Genomic DNA, 26,008 nt, shown 5'->3' with positions numbered 1-26,008 from the left:
CCGGGATATAATGATCGTCCGCACCCCCGTTTTTTATCAACAACGATGCGTCTCATTCACCATGTGTCGGCATTGCCCTGATTCTATGGTATTTCTAAACTTCTTGGTGACGAGAAACCGCGAGATAGTGTTATTGAACGGCAGTGACATATTAAAGCAATGACTGAATTTTTGAAGATAAATGTCCGTTCGAATAACAAACAAACGCGTCAAAAAGAATATCGGCAACTGCGCGATTATAAACTTCAATATCTAGATTGCATTTATGCAATTTTTACACGAAAACAGTCAATAAAAATACATTTTTGCAGGGATAAAACGCGGCATATGAAATGGCCTTAGATTAGGCCATTTTTGATCATTTTTTGATGCCTCGTGCTCCTAAGTCCAAAGATTGTCATTTGAAAATGCCACAGTAATAAAAACTCTGGATCATGCAACAATCACTTTTTGTTCCGTTTCAAATATGAATAAACTAAGTATAGAGGCAATAAGGTCTGGCTTTTGGAGAGCTTAGCTGCAGTGCTAAAGGGTTCAAATCAAGGCTCAAGCCAGCATTTGGATGCTCGCCTTTTGTTCACATAATGCCGAATTGCTTGGTAGCGATTTGGTGCACGATAGTAACAATGTAGAGGTTGAAAGGCAGCAAGGGAAGGAACATACAACTCCACCTTTTGTGTATCTGACCTGAACGAATGGCTTCTCTAACAGTCACTTCCTCTCAACGAACGGATCACATACAATTCTCACAATTACCTATTCTCGTGAAACTCTGACAAAAATTCATTGCAGACATTTATAACCAGTGCATATCAACGCATGTATCTCTAAAAAAATGTTTGAATTTAATGCAATTGTTTTTTGATTAACGAAAGCGTTTGTAAAAAACGTTGCATAATCTGAATTGATAATGATTACAAAAAATCGTGTGACATAAAATACAACTGTTGAAGCTAGCAAAAATCAATATCATACCTGGATTCTTCCTCTCCATGAGGATTAGTAATTATGATGGATCTAAAACAAAGATTCGGTGTGATTAAATAGGATTTTGCTAGATCACATTCAAACGATGACGATCCTAACAACACTGCAGGAAAATGGCAAATACCGCTTGATCTCATTGCTCGCAATGCAATCTGCAGAATTTGCAAAATCTAAACCCGTGGATTTTGTTCATTTACTTTAAAATTCGATCTGGAGATCATCGCTGAGGGAGACACAGTTCCATATTGATCCATGACGGAAGAAATGAGCAATCAGTTCATGGTTGTAAATCTATCTGAATTTGTCATCCTCAAGTGCTAAATCTATTCTCGCCGGAATTTGTTAGCAGATGATGGAAGAAATTTTGAATCACAGCCACCCGCATAATGACGAGCAAAGAATTATAAATTCAAACAAAGTTAAATCACAAGTATCACCGTAAGCAAGCAATAAATACATCCCAACAGCTGAGGTTTAAAACCGGTCGAAGATATTACCCGTTGTCAACGCGAGTTACAATCTGTTCCACATTGATGTGAGTTTCTTTAGGTCTTTCTTCATTCATAATGGCAACACAGAAGAGCATTAAATTTCCAACGAATTCTTCAAGTCGCAATAAAATAAAGCCAGTTTTATCTGTAATTCATTAACATTGCAAACATCTCCAAATTATGTGCAATTAACGATGAATTTGTGTATAGTGCATAGGGATGTTTCTACCAATTTGACCGTTCAAACGAAACTACCTGCCTTATTATGAAGAATGGAAATGTCGGGCGTACTTCACAGTAGTGGCCCGGGGGTTGCTGTTGCGAACAAAAACACCGCCAATTGACATTCGGTGATTTTTGCGTTGAACAGTTTACTGCAAAAACCTGCTAAAGAGAAACTAGCTTAAATCTTTGAAACTCTAAAGAGCCACGTGTGAGCTAAAGAGGACCTTATTAGTATGGAAATTACAAGATGTCATTAAAGTCACAGCCTTGCACGTGAGCAAAAGCAGATAACAAGTTATTTTAAAAGTCAAGTGCTGGATAGTTGAACAAAATAACATTTTGTTCAAGCTATTAATGCCACACTGCTATATATTATGAGCTTAAGAAAAAAGGAACACTGTATATGCTGAGAAAAAAAATAGCAAATAATGAACGACTATTTCTAGGCTGAAGTTTTGCTACAAAATTAAAGGCTAAACTGCTAAGTAAAATATCCTGTGTGCTTAACTTTATTCGCGCACTACAAACTTTGCTTTACATGGAAAGTGTATTACAATATTTTTTAGTGTTGCTTCAAAAATCAAAATATTTCTAATGAACATAATTATCAATAAAGGTCAGTCAAAGCTAGAGTTTCATATTACGCATAGATTTTTGACTCGTTTTCAAGGGTCTACATTCAATTCTTTTCTGTTGCATATCAAATCGCGTCTCTACTAAAATCGATCATAAGATCAACATAGTTTGCGCGCCGTTCAACGAATTAATGACAAAATAGAAAAATGTAGTTTGGAATTATAACAATGCAAAGAAAAAATAGAAATGTGGAAGGTTAGATGACTAAATACTAAAAACGATAAAAATCCATAAACCCTTAATGTTTAGGCTCCTGCAAAGCATTTGAGGTCTTCTAAACTTCATGGGCTGAAGACTATTGAATGTAGAGAATCGATAGAACGCAGAACTAACTATTCATGCTATTACTGAAGATAAAACCAGCAATACAGAAGTGACCAGTGGTGGCTTTTGTCGAAATATGGTCTACCTATTTCGTCTTAAAACGGATTGAAAAGCACTAGGTAGGGGTAGATCATACTTCCTAAGGAAATTTGACCTGATACAAAGCACTAAAACGAGACAAATAGGGCGTGGTCTCACGGGCAACACCCATTACCCTCCCACTCTGCAGTAGCTGGCGCCGCCACTGGGGTGACAGTACTCTGCAAGGGCGAAATGGCCGCCTAGGGCTCACTGTTTCTAATGCAATAATACGATACTTATGGGAGTTCCCAAATCGGAAATTTTTTTCATCGGGCCCTCAGTTTCAATGTTTGCAAGGACATGACAGATTTTTGAATCAATTTCTAGAAAGGTAGAGTACTTTAATGCTAACCAGATTGATTTGAGAATATACATCAAAACAGCGGAGGGCTCAGCCCCCCTCCTTGTTTGCGCTTCGATCAGACAAGAATCATGCAACGCATAGAAAGCTCCAGCACATGTCTGCTGTTGTACACTGAACAAGAAAAGGAGAAAAGATGCATCTGGAAGTCTAAGATGCATTACAGGCTTTATGTTCATAGATATGTAGACTAGTTTGACATCTAAACAAAGAATAGAATGACTCTCTACTTTTGAAGATATCTCACTGAGAACACTCAGTTACTGTCTTCTACAGGCAAGACAGGTTTTTTTATTGTTGCATTTAGAAATTTTTTTAAAGTTATGTGTGTCGGAAATGTTGCGGTTCGCCAGTTCTGTCTATGCTATTGATGTTTCCATATTGCCTGCTGCTCAACCAATCAATTAACCTGGCTGCTCAACCAATGATCGGAAAAATATCAACCTCCAATATGCTTTGACTGAAAAATTACATATCAAGATTTACTTGAATAGCTGAGACATCCCATTAGGCCCATGATTTGCTCTGTGGGATTATACTATCTCATTGCAGACTTTTATGTTTAAGTGGTTCAACCATCCACAAATCAAAAGTTTAATGGTAGAAACACTACAGCGACGCTTAATGTAGCCAGATTTAACACTAAAAAACCATACACTATAGAAAAATAAATTCTCTATCACAACTTGCCTTGAATCTTTTTGCTTCATTCTTCTCCCACTTAAAAGCCATTTAGCTAGAAAACGATAATTTTTCCCCACAATGGCATGATTTTCTCTTTCCTCTTAAGCCCTGGAAAAACGACTAAACATTACACTAAACATTTCACCCAACTTTTGTCTAGACATAAGTTTAGTGGAAAGTTTAGTCGTTTTCCCACCCTGTTTAGTGTTGTTTAGTCGTGTTGAGTGTTGTTGAGCAAAGTTTAATCCTGATAAAAAATGTTTAGCGTTGTTTAGTGTTGTTTAGCAAATGTTTAGTCGTTTTGCCACTAATTAAACATTTTTTGTGATCGCGCAGGCGCTCTAGCCGTGGAAATCCAAAGGTTTTCGTCTGTTTTCGTTGGTTTTCCTGTCTCTACGTGACCCAAAAAGCCTTTTTGAGACATCTGCATATCTCGTTGTACCCCACTGTGTCTTCTCCAACAGTCAACTTTGTTGTCATTGTGCTAAATCTTTAAATAAAAAATGACTGTATTTAAAATTGTTATTTTCTTTAAAAAGGCACATTTGCACTGCCCCCATGCCCCCCCACTCCGGCGTCCCTGGGCGATGGAGGGTTACTCTCGACTAGTAATGCCCAATTCCCTAGAAAGTCTCAAAAATGACTTGAAGCATATCCCTTCAACTTAGCAGAGAGCTCTCGAGCAAAATCGTGCAGCATGTTGTATTTGTCAGTTGTTGTCTTAGAGAGGCACACCTGCAGTCACGAGCATCAAAGCAGACATTCTTTGAAAATTCGAAACGTTTACTTAAATAGATCTTGTAATCATAATCAATGTCTTTTTTAGCCTTCGATGCTTTTATAGATACTCTTAAAAGTTAACAAATCCCTGAATAATTTGATCTTTATCTGGAAACATAAGATGAAGGTTTAACGAAACAAGTCAGATTTCTACAAAAGATCGTTTAAATATTGTTGACAAGTAGGATAAACCTGAAACTTTACAGGTGGAAATGCTAGTCTGAAAAATAATTTATTGGAACAGCTTTTCTTAGTTCAAAGCAGAGACAGCTGTGGAAAATGCTTTTTGTGAACATATCCATAACATGGATATATTTCTTGCGAACCTTAAACATTTTTCACAAAATCTTTATTACATATTATTGGGAAAGAAAAACATTGTTTAAGTCTGTTTTTATCTTTTTATTGCACTTTTCTTATCGTTTTCATTTGACGCGCTTTTCATCTTGAATTAAACGCCGGCCGCTGATAAACGCCATCCTCTATCAAACGCCACATCCAAAATTTGGATATTGTAATAAACGCCGCGGCGTTCTTTAGAGGAAATACGGTATATCGAGAGCCCAAACCAGATAGTGTGAATCCTTTAAGAATGTCCACTGGCGGGAGGTCAATAAAAGAGAGTCGAAGGTAGAATCAGAGGCCATTTAGCTGAATTCCAATAAAAGATGTTGACAAAAACGGTCTTCTACACGAATCGTTCTGAATTTGCAATCACTGGAACTCAAGTCCACAACAAGGGCACCTCACTGGTCAGGCCAATTGGCATGACAAATCATGGAATCCAAATAATAAAGACAGTGAAAAACTATTTTCCAAATTAGAAATCTAATTACTTTAGCAAACTCTCATGTACTGTGTCACCTTGACTACTGTGCACCTCTCCATCACAATCTCTCTGTAACTCAGCTGGTCAAACTTCTTTAAGTTACACAAGTATTGCACGCGATTGATCTTTGGTCATAACAGGCACACCCAACCTAAACTATTTTGCATTGCAGAGAACTGGTTGCCTGTGCAGCAGCGAATAGAATATCTTATTACAAGCTGCTCAATGTTTAATATCACGAAGAAAACTGCACCATCATATCTGATGGAAATATTTGGGGAGTTAAGGAAAATTCATGATCATAACACGATCTTCTGATAGGAGGAACTTATCTATTGAGAGAGGAATTGAATAAACATGCCCATGAATATACAAAAACATTCTACACAAGAAATTTTACGAAGCAAAGTATGGTACTCTTTGCCAAGGCGAACGCCTTCAGTAGAACAGTTGAGAAAATCTGGCAACAGTCGATATAATTGGTCAATATAGTTTTAAAATGGGACCCTTGTAGGTTGAGTGACATCGATTGCCTTGTAAATATATTTTTCTCTTCTTCTCTTGTTCATTTCAAACTAGAGACTGAACAGTTGCCTGATGATCGCATTAAAAGTGAAACTCGGAGTAGCAACTTAGAACCGTCCTGTTCTATAAAACTCTGAGTAGCAGCTTGGAACTGTCCTGTTCTATAAAACTAGGAGTAACAACTTGGAACCGACCTGTTCTGTGAAACTCGGTGTAGCAACTTGGAACCGTCCTGTTATATGAAAATCGGTGTAGCAACTTGGAACCGTCCTGTTATATGAAACTCGGTGTAGCAACTTGGAACCGACCTGTTCTATTAAACTCGGAGTAGCAACTTGGAACCGTCCTGTTCTATGAAACTCGGTGTAGCAACTTGGAACCGTCCTGTTCTATAAAACTCGGTGTAGCAACTTGGAACCGTCCTGTTCTATAAAACTCGGAGTAGCAACTTGGAACCGTCCTGTTCTATTAAACTCGGAGTAGCAACTTGGAACCGTCCTGTTCTATTAAACTCTGAGTAGCAACTTGGAACCGTCCTGTTCTATGAAACTCGGTGTAGCAACTTGGAACCGTCCTGTTCTATAAAACTCGGAGTAGCAACTTGGAACCGTCCTGTTCTATGAAACTCGGTGTAGCAACTTGGAACCGACCTGTTCTATTAAACTCGGAGTAGCAACTTGGAACCGTCCTGTTCTATGAAACTCGGTGTAGCAACTTGGAACCGTCCTGTTCTATAAAACTCGGTGTAGCAACTTGGAACCGTCCTGTTCTATTAAACTCGGAGTAGCAACTTGGAACCGTCCTGTTCTATTAAACTCGGAGTAGCAACTTGGAACCGTCCTGTTCTATTAAACTCGGAGTAGCAACTTGGAACCGTCCTGTTCTATTAAACTCGGAGTAGCAACTTGGAACCGTCCTGTTCTATTAAACTCGGAGTAGCAACTTGGAACCGTCCTGTTCTATTAAACTCGGAGTAACAACTTGGAACCGTCCTGTTCTATAAAACTTGGTGTAGAGACTTGGAACCGTCCTGTTCTATGAAACTCTGAGTAGCAACTTGGAACTGCCCTGTTCTATAAAACTCGGAGTAGCAACTTGGAACTGCCCTGTTCTATAAAACTCGGAGTAGCAACTTGGAACCGTCCTGTTCTATTAAACTCGGAGTAACAACTTGGAACCGTCCTGTTCTATTAAACTCGGAGTAGCAACTTGGAACCGTCCTGTTCTATAAAACTTGGTGTAGAGACTTGGAACCGTCCTGTTCTATGAAACTCTGAGTAGCAACTTGGAACTGCCCTGTTCTATAAAACTCGGAGTAGCAACTTGGAACTGCCCTGTTCTATAAAACTCGGAGTAGCAACTTGGAACCGTCCTGTTCTATTAAACTCGGAGTAACAACTTGGAACCGTCCTGTTCTATTAAACTCGGAGTAACAACTTGGAACCGTCCTGTTCTATAAAACTCGGAGTAACAACTTGGAACCGTCCTGTTCTATGAAACTCGGTGTAGCAACTTGGAACTGCCCTGTTCTATAAAACTCGGAGTAGCAACTTGGAACCGTCCTGTTCTATTAAACTCGGTGTAGCAACTTGGAACCGCTCTGTTCTATAAAACTCGGAGTAGCAACTTGGAACCGTCCTGTTCTATTAAACTCGGTGTAGCAACTTGGAACTGCCCTGTTCTATAAAACTCGGTGTAGCAACTTGGAACTGCCCTGTTCTATTAAACTCGGTGTAGCAACTTGGAACCGCTCTGTTCTATAAAACTCGGAGTAGCAACTTGGAACCGTCCTGTTCTATGAAACTCGGAGTAGCAACTTGGAACCGTCCTGTTCTATAAAACTCGGAGTAGCAACTTGGAACTGCCCTGTTCTATAAAACTCGGAGTAGCAACTTGGAACTGCCCTGTTCTATTAAACTCGGAGTAACAACTTGGAACCGTCCTGTTCTATTAAACTCGGAGTAACAACTTGGAACCGTCCTGTTCTATTAAACTCGGAGTAACAACTTGGAACCGTCCTGTTCTATAAAACTCGGAGTAGCAACTTGGAACCGTCCTGTTCTATTAAACTCGGAGTAACAACTTGGAACCGTCCTGTTCTATTAAACTCGGAGTAACAACTTGGAACCGTCCTGTTCTATTAAACTCGGAGTAGCAACTTGGAACCGTCCTGTTCTATTAAACTCGGAGTAGCAACTTGGAACCGTCCTGTTCTATTAAACTCGGAGTAGCAACTTGGAACCGTCCTGTTCTATTAAACTCGGAGTAACAACTTGGAACCGTCCTGTTCTATTAAACTCGGAGTAACAACTTGGAACCGTCCTGTTCTATTAAACTCGGAGTAGCAACTTGGAACCGTCCTGTTCTATTAAACTCGGAGTAGCAACTTGGAACCGTCCTGTTCTATTAAACTCGGAGTAGCAACTTGGAACCGTCCTGTTCTATTAAACTCTGAGTAGCAACTTGGAACCGTCCTGTTCTATTAAACTCGGAGTAGCAACTTGGAACCGTCCTGTTCTATTAAACTCGGAGTAGCAACTTGGAACCGTCCTGTTCTATTAAACTCGGAGTAGCAACTTGGAACCGTCCTGTTCTATTAAACTCGGAGTAGCAACTTGGAACCGTCCTGTTCTATTAAACTCGGAGTAGCAACTTGGAACCGTCCTGTTCTATTAAACTCTGAGTAGCAACTTGGAACCGTCCTGTTCTATTAAACTCGGAGTAACAACTTGGAACCGTCCTGTTCTATTAAACTCTGAGTAGCAACTTGGAACCGTCCTGTTCTATTAAACTCGGAGTAGCAACTTGGAACCGTCCTGTTCTATTAAACTCGGAGTAACAACTTGGAACCGTCCTGTTCTATTAAACTCGGAGTAGCAACTTGGAACCGTCCTGTTCTATTAAACTCGGAGTAGCAACTTGGAACCGTCCTGTTCTATTAAACTCTGAGTAGCAACTTGGAACCGTCCTGTTCTATTAAACTCGGTGTAGCAACTTGGAACCGTCCTGTTCTATTAAACTCGGAGTAGCAACTTGGAACCGTCCTGTTCTATTAAACTCTGAGTAGCAACTTGGAACCGTCCTGTTCTATTAAACTCGGAGTAGCAACTTGGAACCGTCCTGTTCTATGAAACTCTGAGTAGCAACTTGGAACCGTCCTGTTCTATTAAACTCGGAGTAGCAACTTGGAACCGTCCTGTTCTATTAAACTCGGAGTAGCAACTTGGAACCGTCCTGTTCTATGAAACTCGGTGTAGCAACTTGGAACCGTCCTGTTCTATTAAACTCGGTGTAGCAACTTGGAACCGTCCTGTTCTATAAAACTCGGAGTAGCAACTTGGAACCGTCCTGTTCTATAAAACTTGGTGTAGAGACTTGGAACCGTCCTGTTCTATGAAACTCTGAGTAGCAACTTGGAACTGCCCTGTTCTATAAAACTCGGAGTAGCAACTTGGAACTGCCCTGTTCTATAAAACTCGGAGTAGCAACTTGGAACCGTCCTGTTCTATAAAACCCGGAGTAACAACTTGGAACCGTCCTGTTCTATTAAACTCGGAGTAGCAACTTGGAACCGTCCTGTTCTATGAAACTCGGTGTAGCAACTTGGAACCGTCCTGTTCTATTAAACTCGGAGTAGCAACTTGGAACCGTCCTGTTCTATTAAACTCGGAGTAGCAACTTGGAACCGTCCTGTTCTATAAAACTTGGTGTAGAGACTTGGAACCGTCCTGTTCTATGAAACTCTGAGTAGCAACTTGGAACTGCCCTGTTCTATAAAACTCGGAGTAGCAACTTGGAACTGCCCTGTTCTATAAAACTCGGAGTAGCAACTTGGAACCGTCCTGTTCTATGAAACTCGGAGTAGCAACTTGGAACCGTCCTGTTCTATGAAACTCGGTGTAGCAACTTGGAACCGTCCTGTTCTATAAAACCCGGAGTAACAACTTGGAACCGTCCTGTTCTATAAAACTTGGTGTAGAGACTTGGAACCGTCCTGTTCTATGAAACTCTGAGTAGCAACTTGGAACTGCCCTGTTCTATAAAACTCGGAGTAGCAACTTGGAACTGCCCTGTTCTATAAAACTCGGAGTAGCAACTTGGAACCGTCCTGTTCTATGAAACTCGGAGTAGCAACTTGGAACCGTCCTGTTCTATGAAACTCGGAGTAGCAACTTGGAACTGCCCTGTTCTATGAAACTCTGAGTAGCAACTTGGAACTGCCCTGTTCTATAAAACTCTGAGTAGCAACTTGGAACTGCCCTGTTCTATAAAACTCGGAGTAGCAACTTGGAACCGTCCTGTTCTATGAAACTCGGAGTAGCAACTTGGAACTGCCCTGTTCTATAAAACTCGGAGTAGCAACTTGGAACCGTCCTGTTCTATGAAACTCGGTGTAGCAACTTGGAACCGTCGTGTTCTATAAAACCCGGAGTAACAACTTGGAACCGTCCTGTTCTATGAAACTCGGAGTAACAACTTGGAACCGTCCTGTTCTATGAAACTCGGAGTAGCAACTTGGAACCGTCCTGTTCTATAAAACTCGGAGTAGCAACTTGGAACCGTCCTGTTCTATGAAACTCGGAGTAGCAACTTGGAACCGTCCTGTTCTATTAAACTCGGAGTAACAACTTGGAACCGTCCTGTTCTATGAAACTCGGAGTAGCAACTTGGAACCGTCCTGTTCTATGAAACTCGGAGTAGCAACTTGGAACCGTCCTGTTCTATGAAACTCGGAGTAGCAACTTGGAACCGTCCTGTTCTATGAAACTCGGTGTAGCAACTTGGAACCGTCCTGTTCTATAAAACTTGGTGTAGAGACTTGGAACCGTCCTGTTCTATTAAACTCGGAGTAACAACTTGGAACCGTCCTGTTCTATGAAACTCTGAGTAGCAACTTGGAACCGTCCTGTTCTATGAAACTCGGAGTAGCAACTTGGAACCGTCCTGTTCTATGAAACTCGGAGTAGCAACTTGGAACCGTCCTGTTCTATGAAACTCGGAGTAGCAACTTGGAACCGTCCTGTTCTATGAAACTCGGTGTAGCAACTTGGAACCGTCCTGTTCTATTAAACTCGGTGTAGCAACTTGGAACCGTCCTGTTCTATAAAACTCGGAGTAGCAACTTGGAACCGTCCTGTTCTATGAAACTCGGTGTAGCAACTTGGAACCGTCCTGTTCTATTAAACTCGGTGTAGCAACTTGGAACCGTCCTGTTCTATAAAACTCGGAGTAGCAACTTGGAACCGTCCTGTTCTATGAAACTCGGTGTAGCAACTTGGAACCGTCCTGTTCTATAAAACTCTGAGTAGCAACTTGGAACCGTCCTGTTCTATAAAACTCGGAGTAGCAACTTGGAACCGTCCTGTTCTATGAAACTCGGTGTAGCAACTTGGAACCGTCCTGTTCTATTAAACTCGGTGTAGCAACTTGGAACCGTCCTGTTCTATGAAACTCTGAGTAGCAACTTGGAACTGCCCTGTTCTATAAAACTCTGAGTAGCAACTTGAAACCGTCCTGTTCTATGAAACTCGGAGTAGCAACTTGGAACCGTCCTGTTCTATAAAACTCTGAGTAGCAACTTGAAACCGTCCTGTTCTATAAAACTCGGTGTAGCAACTTGGAACTGCCCTGTTCTATAAAACTCGGAGTAGCAACTTGGAACCGTCCTGTTCTATGAAACTCGGAGTAGCAACTTGGAACCGTCCTGTTCTATTAAACTCGGAGTAGCAACTTGGAACCGTCCTGTTCTATGAAACTCGGAGTAGCAACTTGGAACCGTCCTGTTCTATAAAACTCTGAGTAGCAACTTGAAACCATCCTGTTCTATAAAACTCGGTGTAGCAACTTGGAACTGCCCTGTTCTATAAAACTCGGAGTAGCAACTTGGAACCGTCCTGTTCTATGAAACTCGGAGTAGCAACTTGGAACCGTCCTGTTCTATTAAACTCGGAGTAGCAACTTGGAACCGTCCTGTTCTATGAAACTCGGTGTAGCAACTTGGAACCGTCCTGTTCTATTAAACTCGGAATAGCAACTTGGAACCGTCCTGTTCTATGAAACTCGGTGTAGCAACTTGGAACCGTCCTGTTCTATTAAACTCGGTGTAGCAACTTGGAACCGTCCTGTTCTATAAAACTTGGTGTAGAGACTTGGAACCGCCCTGTTCTATTAAACTCGGAGTAGCAACTTGGAACCGTCCTGTTCTATAAAACTCGGTGTAGCAACTTGGAACCGTCCTGTTCTATGAAACTCTGAGTAGCAACTTGGAACTGCCCTGTTCTATAAAACTCGGAGTAGCAACTTGGAACCGTCCTGTTCTATTAAACTCGGAGTAGCAACTTGGAACCGCCCTGTTCTATGAAACTCGGAGTAGCAACTTGGAACCGTCCTGTTCTATAAAACTTGGTGTAGAGACTTGGAACCGTCCTGTTCTATGAAACTCTGAGTAGCAACTTGGAACTGCCCTGTTCTATAAAACTCGGAGTAGCAACTTGGAACCGTCCTGTTCTATAAAACTCTGAGTAGCAACTTGAAACCGTCCTGTTCTATGAAACTCGGAGTAGCAACTTGGAACCGTCCTGTTCTATAAAACTTGGTGTAGAGACTTGGAACCGTCCTGTTCTATGAAACTCGGTGTAGCAACTTGGAACCGTCCTGTTCTATGAAACTCGGAGTAGCAACTTGGAACCGTCCTGTTCTATGAAACTCTGAGTAGCAACTTGGAACCGTCCTGTTCTATTAAACTCGGAGTAGCAACTTGGAACTGCTCTGTTCTATAAAACTCTGAGTAGCAACTTGGAACCGTCCTCTTCTATGAAACTCGGAGTAGCAACTTGGAACTTTCCTGTTCTATAAAACTCGGAGTAGCAACTTGGAACTTTCCTGTTCTATAAAACTCGGAGTAGCAACTTGGAACCGTCCTGTTCTATTAAACTCGGAGTAGCAACTTGGAACCGTCCTGTTCTATTAAACTCGGAGTAACAACTTGGAACCGTCCTGTTCTATAAAACTTGGTGTAGAGACTTGGAACCGTCCTGTTCTATGAAACTCGGTGTAGCAACTTGGAACCGTCCTGTTCTATGAAACTCGGTGTAGCAACTTGGAACCGTCCTGTTCTATAAAACTTGGTGTAGAGACTTGGAACCGTCCTGTTCTATGAAACTCTGAGTAGCAACTTGGAACCGTCCTGTTCTATGAAACTCGGAGTAGCAACTTGGAACCGTCCTGTTCTATTAAACTCGGAGTAGCAACTTGGAACCGTCCTGTTCTATGAAACTCGGTGTAGCAACTTGGAACCGTCCTGTTCTATGAAACTCGGTGTAGCAACTTGGAACCGTCCTGTTCTATGAAACTCGGAGTAACAACTTGGAACCGTCCTGTTCTATGAAACTCGGTGTAGCAACTTGGAACCGTCCTGTTCTATAAAACTCGGTGTAGCAACTTGGAACCGTTCTGTTCTATAAAACTCGGTGTAGCAACTTGGAACCGTTCTGTTCTATAAAACTCGGTGTAGCAACTTGGAACCGTCCTGTTCTATAAAACTCGGTGTAGCAACTTGGAACCGTCCTGTTCTATGAAACTCTGAGTAGCAACTTGGAACCGTCCTGTTCTATGAAACTCTGAGTAGCAACTTGGAACCGTCCTGTTCTATAAAACTTGGTGTAGAGACTTGGAACCGTCCTGTTCTATTAAACTCGGTGTAGCAACTTGGAACCGCTCTGTTCTATAAAACTCGGTGTAGCAACTTGGAACCGTCCTGTTCTATGAAACTCGGTGTAGCAACTTGGAACCGTCCTGTTCTATTAAACTCGGAGTAGCAACTTGGAACCGTCCTGTTCTATGAAACTCTGAGTAGCAACTTGGAACCGTCCTGTTCTATGAAACTCGGTGTAGCAACTTGGAACCGTCCTGTTCTATGAAACTCGGTGTAGCAACTTGGAACCGTCCTGTTCTATGAAACTCGGTGTAGCAACTTGGAACCGTCCTGTTCTATAAAACTTGGTGTAGAGACTTGGAACCGTCCTGTTCTATTAAACTCGGAGTAACAACTTGGAACCGTCCTGTTCTATGAAACTCGGTGTAGCAACTTGGAACCGTCCTGTTCTATAAAACTCGGTGTAGCAACTTGGAACCGTCCTGTTCTATGAAACTCGGAGTAGCAACTTGGAACCGTCCTGTTCTATTAAACTCGGTGTAGCAACTTGGAACCGTCCTGTTCTATGAAACTCTGAGTAGCAACTTGGAACTGCTCTGTTCTATAAAACTCGGTGTAGCAACTTGGAACCGTCCTGTTCTATGAAACTCGGAGTAGCAATTTGGAACCGTCCTGTTCTATTAAACTCGGTGTAGCAACTTGGAACCGTCCTGTTCTATGAAACTCGGTGTAGCAACTTGGAACCGTCCTGTTCTATAAAACTCGGTGTAGCAACTTGGAACCGTCCTGTTCTATGAAACTCGGAGTAGCAACTTGGAACCGTCCTGTTCTATGAAACTCTGAGTAGCAACTTGGAACTGCTCTGTTCTATAAAACTTGGTGTAGAGACTTGGAACCGTCCTGTTCTATTAAACTCGGAGTAACAACTTGGAACCGTCCTGTTCTATGAAACTCGGTGTAGCAACTTGGAACCGTCCTGTTCTATGAAACTCGGTGTAGCAACTTGGAACCGTCCTGTTCTATTAAACTCGGAGTAGCAACTTGGAACCGTCCTGTTCTATTAAACTCGGAGTAACAACTTGGAACCGTCCTGTTCTATTAAACTCGGAGTAGCAACTTGGAACCGTCCTGTTCTATTAAACTCGGAGTAGCAACTTGGAACCGTCCTGTTCTATTAAACTCTGAGTAGCAACTTGGAACCGTCCTGTTCTATTAAACTCGGTGTAGCAACTTGGAACCGTCCTGTTCTATTAATCTCGGAGTAGCAACTTGGAACCGTCCTGTTCTATTAAACTCTGAGTAGCAACTTGGAACCGTCCTGTTCTATTAAACTCGGAGTAGCAACTTGGAACCGTCCTGTTCTATGAAACTCTGAGTAGCAACTTGGAACCGTCCTGTTCTATTAAACTCGGAGTAGCAACTTGGAACCGTCCTGTTCTATTAAACTCGGAGTAGCAACTTGGAACCGTCCTGTTCTATGAAACTCGGTGTAGCAACTTGGAACCGTCCTGTTCTATTAAACTCGGTGTAGCAACTTGGAACCGTCCTGTTCTATAAAACTCGGAGTAGCAACTTGGAACCGTCCTGTTCTATAAAACTTGGTGTAGAGACTTGGAACCGTCCTGTTCTATGAAACTCTGAGTAGCAACTTGGAACTGCCCTGTTCTATAAAACTCGGAGTAGCAACTTGGAACTGCCCTGTTCTATAAAACTCGGAGTAGCAACTTGGAACCGTCCTGTTCTATAAAACCCGGAGTAACAACTTGGAACCGTCCTGTTCTATTAAACTCGGAGTAGCAACTTGGAACCGTCCTGTTCTATTAAACTCGGAGTAGCAACTTGGAACCGTCCTGTTCTATTAAACTCGGAGTAGCAACTTGGAACCGTCCTGTTCTATAAAACCCGGAGTAACAACTTGGAACCGTCCTGTTCTATTAAACTCGGAGTAGCAACTTGGAACCGTCCTGTTCTATTAAACTCGGAGTAGCAACTTGGAACCGTCCTGTTCTATAAAACTTGGTGTAGAGACTTGGAACCGTCCTGTTCTATGAAACTCTGAGTAGCAACTTGGAACTGCCCTGTTCTATAAAACTCGGAGTAGCAACTTGGAACTGCCCTGTTCTATAAAACTCGGAGTAGCAACTTGGAACCGTCCTGTTCTATGAAACTCGGAGTAGCAACTTGGAACCGTCCTGTTCTATGAAACTCGGTGTAGCAACTTGGAACCGTCCTGTTCTATAAAACCCGGAGTAACAACTTGGAACCGTCCTGTTCTATAAAACTTGGTGTAGAGACTTGGAACCGTCCTGTTCTATGAAACTCTGAGTAGCAACTTGGAACTGCCCTGTTCTATAAAACTCGGAGTAGCAACTTGGAACTGCCCTGTTCTATAAAACTCGGAGTAGCAACTTGGAACCGTCCTGTTCTATGAAACTCGGAGTAGCAACTTGGAACCGTCCTGTTCTATGAAACTCGGAGTAGCAACTTGGAACTGCCCTGTTCTATGAAACTCTGAGTAGCAACTTGGAACTGCCCTGTTCTATAAAACTCTGAGTAGCAACTTGGAACTGCCCTGTTCTATAAAACTCGGAGTAGCAACTTGGAACCGTCCTGTTCTATGAAACTCGGAGTAGCAACTTGGAACTGCCCTGTTCTATAAAACTCGGAGTAGCAACTTGGAACCGTCCTGTTCTATGAAACTCGGTGTAGCAACTTGGAACCGTCGTGTTCTATAAAACCCGGAGTAACAACTTGGAACCGTCCTGTTCTATGAAACTCGGAGTAACAACTTGGAACCGTCCTGTTCTATGAAACTCGGAGTAGCAACTTGGAACCGTCCTGTTCTATAAAACTCGGAGTAGCAACTTGGAACCGTCCTGTTCTATGAAACTCGGAGTAGCAACTTGGAACCGTCCTGTTCTATTAAACTCGGAGTAACAACTTGGAACCGTCCTGTTCTATGAAACTCGGAGTAGCAACTTGGAACCGTCCTGTTCTATGAAACTCGGAGTAGCAACTTGGAACCGTCCTGTTCTATGAAACTCGGAGTAGCAACTTGGAACCGTCCTGTTCTATGAAACTCGGTGTAGCAACTTGGAACCGTCCTGTTCTATAAAACTTGGTGTAGAGACTTGGAACCGTCCTGTTCTATTAAACTCGGAGTAACAACTTGGAACCGTCCTGTTCTATGAAACTCTGAGTAGCAACTTGGAACCGTCCTGTTCTATGAAACTCGGAGTAGCAACTTGGAACCGTCCTGTTCTATGAAACTCGGAGTAGCAACTTGGAACCGTCCTGTTCTATGAAACTCGGAGTAGCAACTTGGAACCGTCCTGTTCTATGAAACTCGGTGTAGCAACTTGGAACCGTCCTGTTCTATTAAACTCGGTGTAGCAACTTGGAACCGTCCTGTTCTATAAAACTCGGAGTAGCAACTTGGAACCGTCCTGTTCTATGAAACTCGGTGTAGCAACTTGGAACCGTCCTGTTCTATTAAACTCGGTGTAGCAACTTGGAACCGTCCTGTTCTATAAAACTCGGAGTAGCAACTTGGAACCGTCCTGTTCTATGAAACTCGGTGTAGCAACTTGGAACCGTCCTGTTCTATAAAACTCTGAGTAGCAACTTGGAACCGTCCTGTTCTATAAAACTCGGAGTAGCAACTTGGAACCGTCCTGTTCTATGAAACTCGGTGTAGCAACTTGGAACCGTCCTGTTCTATTAAACTCGGTGTAGCAACTTGGAACCGTCCTGTTCTATGAAACTCTGAGTAGCAACTTGGAACTGCCCTGTTCTATAAAACTCTGAGTAGCAACTTGAAACCGTCCTGTTCTATGAAACTCGGAGTAGCAACTTGGAACCGTCCTGTTCTATAAAACTCTGAGTAGCAACTTGAAACCGTCCTGTTCTATAAAACTCGGTGTAGCAACTTGGAACTGCCCTGTTCTATAAAACTCGGAGTAGCAACTTGGAACCGTCCTGTTCTATGAAACTCGGAGTAGCAACTTGGAACCGTCCTGTTCTATTAAACTCGGAGTAGCAACTTGGAACCGTCCTGTTCTATGAAACTCGGAGTAGCAACTTGGAACCGTCCTGTTCTATAAAACTCTGAGTAGCAACTTGAAACCATCCTGTTCTATAAAACTCGGTGTAGCAACTTGGAACTGCCCTGTTCTATAAAACTCGGAGTAGCAACTTGGAACCGTCCTGTTCTATGAAACTCGGAGTAGCAACTTGGAACCGTCCTGTTCTATTAAACTCGGAGTAGCAACTTGGAACCGTCCTGTTCTATGAAACTCGGTGTAGCAACTTGGAACCGTCCTGTTCTATTAAACTCGGAATAGCAACTTGGAACCGTCCTGTTCTATGAAACTCGGTGTAGCAACTTGGAACCGTCCTGTTCTATTAAACTCGGTGTAGCAACTTGGAACCGTCCTGTTCTATAAAACTTGGTGTAGAGACTTGGAACCGTCCTGTTCTATTAAACTCGGAGTAGCAACTTGGAACCGTCCTGTTCTATAAAACTTGGTGTAGAGACTTGGAACCGTCCTGTTCTATTAAACTCGGTGTAGCAACTTGGAACCGTTCTGTTCTATAAAACTCGGTGTAGCAACTTGGAACCGTTCTGTTCTATAAAACTCGGTGTAGCAACTTGGAACCGTCCTGTTCTATAAAACTCGGTGTAGCAACTTGGAACCGTCCTGTTCTATGAAACTCTGAGTAGCAACTTGGAACCGTCCTGTTCTATTAAACTCGGAGTAGCAACTTGGAACCGTCCTGTTCTATAAAACTCGGTGTAGCAACTTGGAACCGTCCTGTTCTATGAAACTCTGAGTAGCAACTTGGAACCGTCCTGTTCTATAAAACTCGGAGTAGCAACTTGGAACCGTCCTGTTCTATTAAACTCGGAGTAGCAACTTGGAACCGTCCTGTTCTATAAAACTCGGAGTAGCAACTTGGAACTGCCCTGTTCTATTAAACTCGGAGTAGCAACTTGGAACCGTCCTGTTCTATAAAACTCGGTGTAGCAACTTGGAACCGTCCTGTTCTATGAAACTCTGAGTAGCAACTTGGAACTGCCCTGTTCTATAAAACTCGGAGTAGCAACTTGGAACCGTCCTGTTCTATTAAACTCGGAGTAGCAACTTGGAACCGTCCTGTTCTATGAAACTCGGAGTAGCAACTTGGAACCGTCCTGTTCTATAAAACTTGGTGTAGAGACTTGGAACCGTCCTGTTCTATGAAACTCTGAGTAGCAACTTGGAACTGCCCTGTTCTATAAAACTCGGAGTAGCAACTTGGAACCGTCCTGTTCTATAAAACTCTGAGTAGCAACTTGAAACCGTCCTGTTCTATGAAACTCGGAGTAGCAACTTGGAACCGTCCTGTTCTATAAAACTTGGTGTAGAGACTTGGAACCGTCCTGTTCTATGAAACTCGGTGTAGCAACTTGGAACCGTCCTGTTCTATGAAACTCGGAGTAGCAACTTGGAACCGTCCTGTTCTATGAAACTCTGAGTAGCAACTTGGAACCGTCCTGTTCTATTAAACTCGGAGTAGCAACTTGGAACTGCTCTGTTCTATAAAACTCTGAGTAGCAACTTGGAACCGTCCTCTTCTATGAAACTCGGAGTAGCAACTTGGAACTTTCCTGTTCTATAAAACTCGGAGTAGCAACTTGGAACTTTCCTGTTCTATAAAACTCGGAGTAGCAACTTGGAACCGTCCTGTTCTATTAAACTCGGAGTAGCAACTTGGAACCGTCCTGTTCTATTAAACTCGGAGTAACAACTTGGAACCGTCCTGTTCTATAAAACTTGGTGTAGAGACTTGGAACCGTCCTGTTCTATGAAACTCGGTGTAGCAACTTGGAACCGTCCTGTTCTATGAAACTCGGTGTAGCAACTTGGAACCGTCCTGTTCTATAAAACTTGGTGTAGAGACTTGGAACCGTCCTGTTCTATGAAACTCTGAGTAGCAACTTGGAACCGTCCTGTTCTATGAAACTCGGAGTAGCAACTTGGAACCGTCCTGTTCTATTAAACTCGGAGTAGCAACTTGGAACCGTCCTGTTCTATGAAACTCGGTGTAGCAACTTGGAACCGTCCTGTTCTATGAAACTCGGTGTAGCAACTTGGAACCGTCCTGTTCTATGAAACTCGGAGTAACAACTTGGAACCGTCCTGTTCTATGAAACTCGGTGTAGCAACTTGGAACCGTCCTGTTCTATAAAACTCGGTGTAGCAACTTGGAACCGTTCTGTTCTATAAAACTCGGTGTAGCAACTTGGAACCGTTCTGTTCTATAAAACTCGGTGTAGCAACTTGGAACCGTCCTGTTCTATAAAACTCGGTGTAGCAACTTGGAACCGTCCTGTTCTATGAAACTCTGAGTAGCAACTTGGAACCGTCCTGTTCTATGAAACTCTGAGTAGCAACTTGGAACCGTCCTGTTCTATAAAACTTGGTGTAGAGACTTGGAACCGTCCTGTTCTATTAAACTCGGTGTAGCAACTTGGAACCGCTCTGTTCTATAAAACTCGGTGTAGCAACTTGGAACCGTCCTGTTCTATGAAACTCGGTGTAGCAACTTGGAACCGTCCTGTTCTATTAAACTCGGAGTAGCAACTTGGAACCGTCCTGTTCTATGAAACTCTGAGTAGCAACTTGGAACCGTCCTGTTCTATGAAACTCGGTGTAGCAACTTGGAACCGTCCTGTTCTATGAAACTCGGTGTAGCAACTTGGAACCGTCCTGTTCTATGAAACTCGGTGTAGCAACTTGGAACCGTCCTGTTCTATAAAACTTGGTGTAGAGACTTGGAACCGTCCTGTTCTATTAAACTCGGAGTAACAACTTGGAACCGTCCTGTTCTATGAAACTCGGTGTAGCAACTTGGAACCGTCCTGTTCTATAAAACTCGGTGTAGCAACTTGGAACCGTCCTGTTCTATGAAACTCGGAGTAGCAACTTGGAACCGTCCTGTTCTATTAAACTCGGTGTAGCAACTTGGAACCGTCCTGTTCTATGAAACTCTGAGTAGCAACTTGGAACTGCTCTGTTCTATAAAACTCGGTGTAGCAACTTGGAACCGTCCTGTTCTATGAAACTCGGAGTAGCAATTTGGAACCGTCCTGTTCTATTAAACTCGGTGTAGCAACTTGGAACCGTCCTGTTCTATGAAACTCGGTGTAGCAACTTGGAACCGTCCTGTTCTATAAAACTCGGTGTAGCAACTTGGAACCGTCCTGTTCTATGAAACTCGGAGTAGCAACTTGGAACCGTCCTGTTCTATGAAACTCTGAGTAGCAACTTGGAACTGCTCTGTTCTATAAAACTTGGTGTAGAGACTTGGAACCGTCCTGTTCTATTAAACTCGGAGTAACAACTTGGAACCGTCCTGTTCTATGAAACTCGGTGTAGCAACTTGGAACCGTCCTGTTCTATGAAACTCGGTGTAGCAACTTGGAACCGTCCTGTTCTATAAAACTTGGTGTAGAGACTTGGAACCGTCCTGTTCTATTAAACTCGGAGTAACAACTTGGAACCGTCCTGTTCTATGAAACTCGGTGTAACAACTTGGAACCGTCCTGTTCTATAAAACTTGGTGTAGAGACTTGGAACCGTCCTGTTCTATGAAACTCGGTGTAGCAACTTGGAACCGTCCTGTTCTATAAAACTTGGTGTAGAGACTTGGAACCGTCCTGTTCTATGAAACTCGGTGTAGCAACTTGGAACCGTCCTGTTATATGAAACTCGGAGTAGCAACTTGGAACCGTCCTGTTCTATAAAACTCGGAGTAGCAACTTGGAACCGTCCTGTTCTATGAAACTCGGTGTAGCAACTTGGAACCGTCCTGTTCTATTAAACTCGGTGTAGCAACTTGGAACCGTCCTGTTCTATGAAACTCTGAGTAGCAACTTGGAACTGCCCTGTTCTATAAAACTCTGAGTAGCAACTTGAAACCGTCCTGTTCTATAAAACTCTGAGTAGCAACTTGAAACCGTCCTGTTCTATAAAACTCGGTGTAGCAACTTGGAACTGCCCTGTTCTATAAAACTCGGAGTAGCAAATTGGAACCGTCCTGTTCTATGAAACTCGGAGTAGCAACTTGGAACCGTCCTGTTCTATGAAACTCGGAGTAGCAACTTGGAACCGTCCTGTTCTATTAAACTCGGTGTAGCAAGTTGGAACCGTCCTGTTATATGAAACTCGGAGTAGCAACTTGGAACCGTCCTGTTCTATGAAACTCGGTGTAGCAACTTGGAACCGTCCTGTTCTATTAAACTCGGTGTAGCAACTTGGAACCGTCCTGTTATATGAAACTCGGAGTAGCAACTTGGAACCGTCCTGTTCTATGAAACTCGGTGTAGCAACTTGGAACCGTCCTGTTCTATAAAACTCGGTGTAGCAACTTGGAACCGTCCTGTTCTATGAAACTCGGTGTAGCAACTTGGAACCGTCCTGTTCTATTAAACTCGGTGTAGCAACTTGGAACCGTCCTGTTCTATGAAACTCTGAGTAGCAACTTGGAACTGCCCTGTTCTATAAAACTCTGAGTAGCAACTTGAAACCGTCCTGTTCTATGAAACTCGGAGTAGCAACTTGGAACCGTCCTGTTCTATAAAACTCTGAGTAGCAACTTGAAACCGTCCTGTTCTATAAAACTCGGTGTAGCAACTTGGAACTGCCCTGTTCTATAAAACTCGGAGTAGCAACTTGGAACCGTCCTGTTCTATGAAACTCGGAGTAGCAACTTGGAACCGTCCTGTTCTATTAAACTCGGAGTAGCAACTTGGAACCGTCCTGTTCGATGAAACTCGGAGTAGCAACTTGGAACCGTCCTGTTCTATTAAACTCGGTGTAGCAACTTGGAACTTTCCTGTTCTAGAAAACTCGGAGCAGTGGCGTAGCGTCCGGGTATTCAAGGTATTCAGTGAATACCCTGAGATTTCTCAGAAAAAATATTAATACGACGTATAATTGTAATAAGTAAAAAATGTTTTGGGGCTATTGATTCTGGTTGAATTCGTTACCTCCGATATTCTACATTTTGTACAAGTACAAAATATCATCAAATTCATGGAAACAATAACGCTGCGAAGCATAGAGAAGCTGGGAGATCTTTGAAGCTAATTTTGAAGATTGAGCTACTTCATGTTGTATGGAGATCGGTCATGAATACGCAGTGAATACCCTAGACGGTACTTTAACCAATCAAAATGCTCCTTTCCATGAATAATATTTGCCGTTAATCAGCTAAAACAATGGTTCTGTACGCTGAGAAATATGCAGCGTACAGCCTCAAAGTTGGTTCAAAATAGTCTCGTTATGAGATCGATATAAACAGTTAATGGACGTCGGAGCGGTTGGAGTGATGGAGCTGCACCGAAAACAGTAAACATGACATAATTAAAAAACTATTGCAATGTCCGTATTACTGTTTCATAATCATTCTCTCATTTGACCACTAAACTTAATCTACCAACAGCAAAGTGGAAAGGAAAGGTAGGCTGCTACATAATGGGATGTTTCTGTTTGTATTATGTGATAGAATTAAAGTAAATGCAGATAGGCCTGGATAATATCCTTATAGTTGCCTGGTGTATTCAGTTATCTTGTTGGCCTATTTTGTTTGCATTATTCGAGCGCATTTATTTGCATTATTGTGCAGTTTCATCTCATTACCTTCGATTCTTTCAAATATTAACTTGTATTGAAAATATCACGATTAGGCCACGAAGAAAAAGTCTATACTGCATACCACAAAATCATTTATAACTCATGTAATGCCCTATGTGAATAATTTTGGAACTTTCGAAAGCCCTTTTGTATTAAGGTATTAAGAGTAGGTGTTAACAGTTACTTCCTCTTTACATCAGTGCAAATGTTAGACGATTCAACAACAACTATTGGGACATATTTCGACCAGTAAAATTTTACTGGCTTTCAATGATATGTTTTGATTTGAATTACTTTTGATGAAATGGTTAGTGGTAATTTGATGCAATGAATGAGTTCGAAGAGTATATTTGAAGGGTCCTTTAGCAAAGTATCGTTTTCATCATAGTAATGCCCTGACAGTGCAGTACTTGCCAACCGAACCAAAAAGAAAATTAGATAAAATGTCAAAAGCTAGTCCTTTTAATCTTCCCATTATCCCCCTATTTTAATCAAGCCCCATCGAGCCACACCCTGCCCCACCCTTTTGTTTAATAGAGAATACCCAGTTGAAAAAGTCACGCTACGCCACTGACTCGGAGTAGCAACTTGGAACCGTCCTGTTCTATAAAACTCGGAGTAGCAACTTGGAACCGTCCTGTTCTATGAAACTCTGAGTAGCAACTTGGAACTGCTCTGTTCTATAAAACTCGGAGTAGCAACTTGAAACCGTCCTGTTCTATGAAACTCGGAGTAGCAACTTGGAACTGCCCTGTTCAACATAGTGCAAAAATGTTTTTTATGCGCGCGCATGCTGACGTGATTTACCTGCCCGCGAAAATTGTGTCGTTCTGTCCCGGATGCGATTGATATAAAAATATATGAGAAAACAAACTTTGAATTTTAACCTTACCTCTGCTTTATTTTTATGGAGTCAAATAGATAAATTATCTACTTAAGATACATTTATATCATTAAATTATGGCTTTAAAACCTTATTAATCTCTTCGTGGCCTATGCTTTACTGCCAAACTAAAGTATCCTATGCCTAGGCCTACTATTAGGCAAGAAGGGAAATATGAACAATTTAAAAAGTAAATTTTCAAGCGTTACCCAATTTTCCGCCTCTGAAGGAGACAATATACAAAAAAATTGAACTTTTGACTACAAGTATACAAAAATTCAGGATGCGGCATGGTGGAAATTTTTCACGATCGTTAATTCAAATATCGAACAAAGCTTCCCATGTTGACCTTTCAAAATTTCGCTTTTGTTTGGTTTCCTACTCTTATAGAAAAATACCGAAGCGATTTCAAAATCGCGTTAAAAACAGCTACTTACATTCGTGACCAATCTATTTTAATGAAAAACTTCCATGAATATACCGCATATCCCAAAAAGTATGGCGGTTTTAAATCATCATTCAATCGCACCCATAAATTGACAATCCTAAAGTTAGGTATCTTTGCGGTGAAATTATGAACGTGACCCAATTTTCCAAATATGCCAACCAATATAATCTTATTTTTCGGGGCATGAAGATGAATCAATAAAAAAATCAGCGTGCGGCATGGTGCCGTTTTTGAGATAAAATAAATTTGAATTTTGAACTTTTTCTCCGTGGAACTGACAATATTTGAGGCATACTCACATGGTAAAATTTTGTATATAAAATGAGCCGATCAGGCTTTAAGTTCACTCCGCCATGCTCAGGTCTTCTGTGGTTGTGGTGACACAAAACCCTATAACATTGCACCTCCCAGGAGGCCTGGATCGGAATCAAAGTGTCACATGGTCGGTTGGCGGGAAAAATTTTGCGCGTCGCCATTTGGCCGCAGCTTGCAGGCGCAAAAGCTCTTTGCACAGCGGCTGCAAACATTTTTGCTCTATGTTGCCCTGTTCTATAAAACTCTGAGTAGCAACTTAGAACCGTCCTGTTCTATAAAACTCTGAGTAGCAACTTGGAACCGTCCTGTTCTATGAAACTCTGAGTAGCAACTTGGAACTGCCCTGTTCTATAAAACTCTGAGTAGCAACTTGGAACTGCTCTGTTCTATAAAACTCTGAGTAGCAACTTGGAACCGTCCTGTTCTATGAAACTCGGAGTAGCAACTTGGAACTTTCCTGTTCTATAAAACTCGGAGTAGCAACTTGGAACCGTCCTGTTCTAGAAAACTCGGATTAGCAACTGTCTTGTTAAGAAATATATATACCCAGTTGTGGATCGAAATAGGCCAATCAGAAACACGAGCGTATAGGTTGACCAATCAGTGCCGCTTGCCTATTGAGAATGTTACCAATGGAGTCCTAAGGTGAAAACGAACTCCTTTTGTCTACACAGTAGCGGTTTTTTCGTGCTTATGTAGATAGATTCTGAGACTGCTAGGTGGAACGACGATCGGGCTTCACCAATAATCCGAAACATGTCGCCATTATAGTTTTTGCACAATCTGGGTTTTCTAGTAAATGCTGCCCCATAGCAGAATCGCAGGTTTTAGTTGTAATTTTAGATTTGCAAGACCGAGGTGGCTGCACTCTTTGGCGATGGGTTTTGTTTCTAATATTAGACGAAATAATAATAATTAGATGTTGTTTTATTCTATCCTCCAATCTTTGGATGGTGCGTCCTACGTAGCCAGAATCACACTGGCACGTAAATTTATATACAATGGAACTTTTATGTGTGGCAGGAACGCAGTCCTTTTGAATGGACGGAAGAGCCTTTTTCTTACTATAAACAACACGTGGGTTGACCGCAAAGAAACAATTTGT

The 26,008-nt window shown here is 42.1% G+C and overlaps 1 protein-coding gene across 2 annotated transcripts in view; it reads right to left on the bottom strand.

Moving 5' to 3' along the window:
• LOC148958988 (potassium channel subfamily T member 1-like) overlaps positions 1–26,008 on the bottom strand; it is a 91,270-nt gene that overhangs the window by 62,380 nt on the left and 2,882 nt on the right. Inside the window, exons 1-2 of one of the 2 annotated variants that reach the window (XM_089111585.1) lie at positions 1,485–1,862; positions 976–1,017 (exon numbers count right to left, since the gene is read on the bottom strand). In XM_089111585.1, coding sequence (XP_088967711.1) covers positions 976–1,017; positions 1,485–1,573 — 131 coding nt within the window. In that variant the 5' untranslated portion in view covers positions 1,574–1,862. Of the gene's footprint in view, positions 1–975; positions 1,018–1,484; positions 1,863–26,008 lie in introns of those variants that run through there. The other variant, XM_089111587.1, reaches the window with a different exon arrangement.

The sequence above is a fragment of the Rhopilema esculentum genome, chromosome 11 (assembly GCF_057945365.1).
Source record: "Rhopilema esculentum isolate cy_ngs chromosome 11, ASM5794536v1, whole genome shotgun sequence".
In the NCBI taxonomy this organism is placed as follows: Eukaryota; Metazoa; Cnidaria; class Scyphozoa; order Rhizostomeae; family Rhizostomatidae; genus Rhopilema; species Rhopilema esculentum.
The sequence above is the reverse complement of the archived record's forward strand: the minus strand, read 5'-3'. Positions and strand labels throughout refer to the sequence as shown.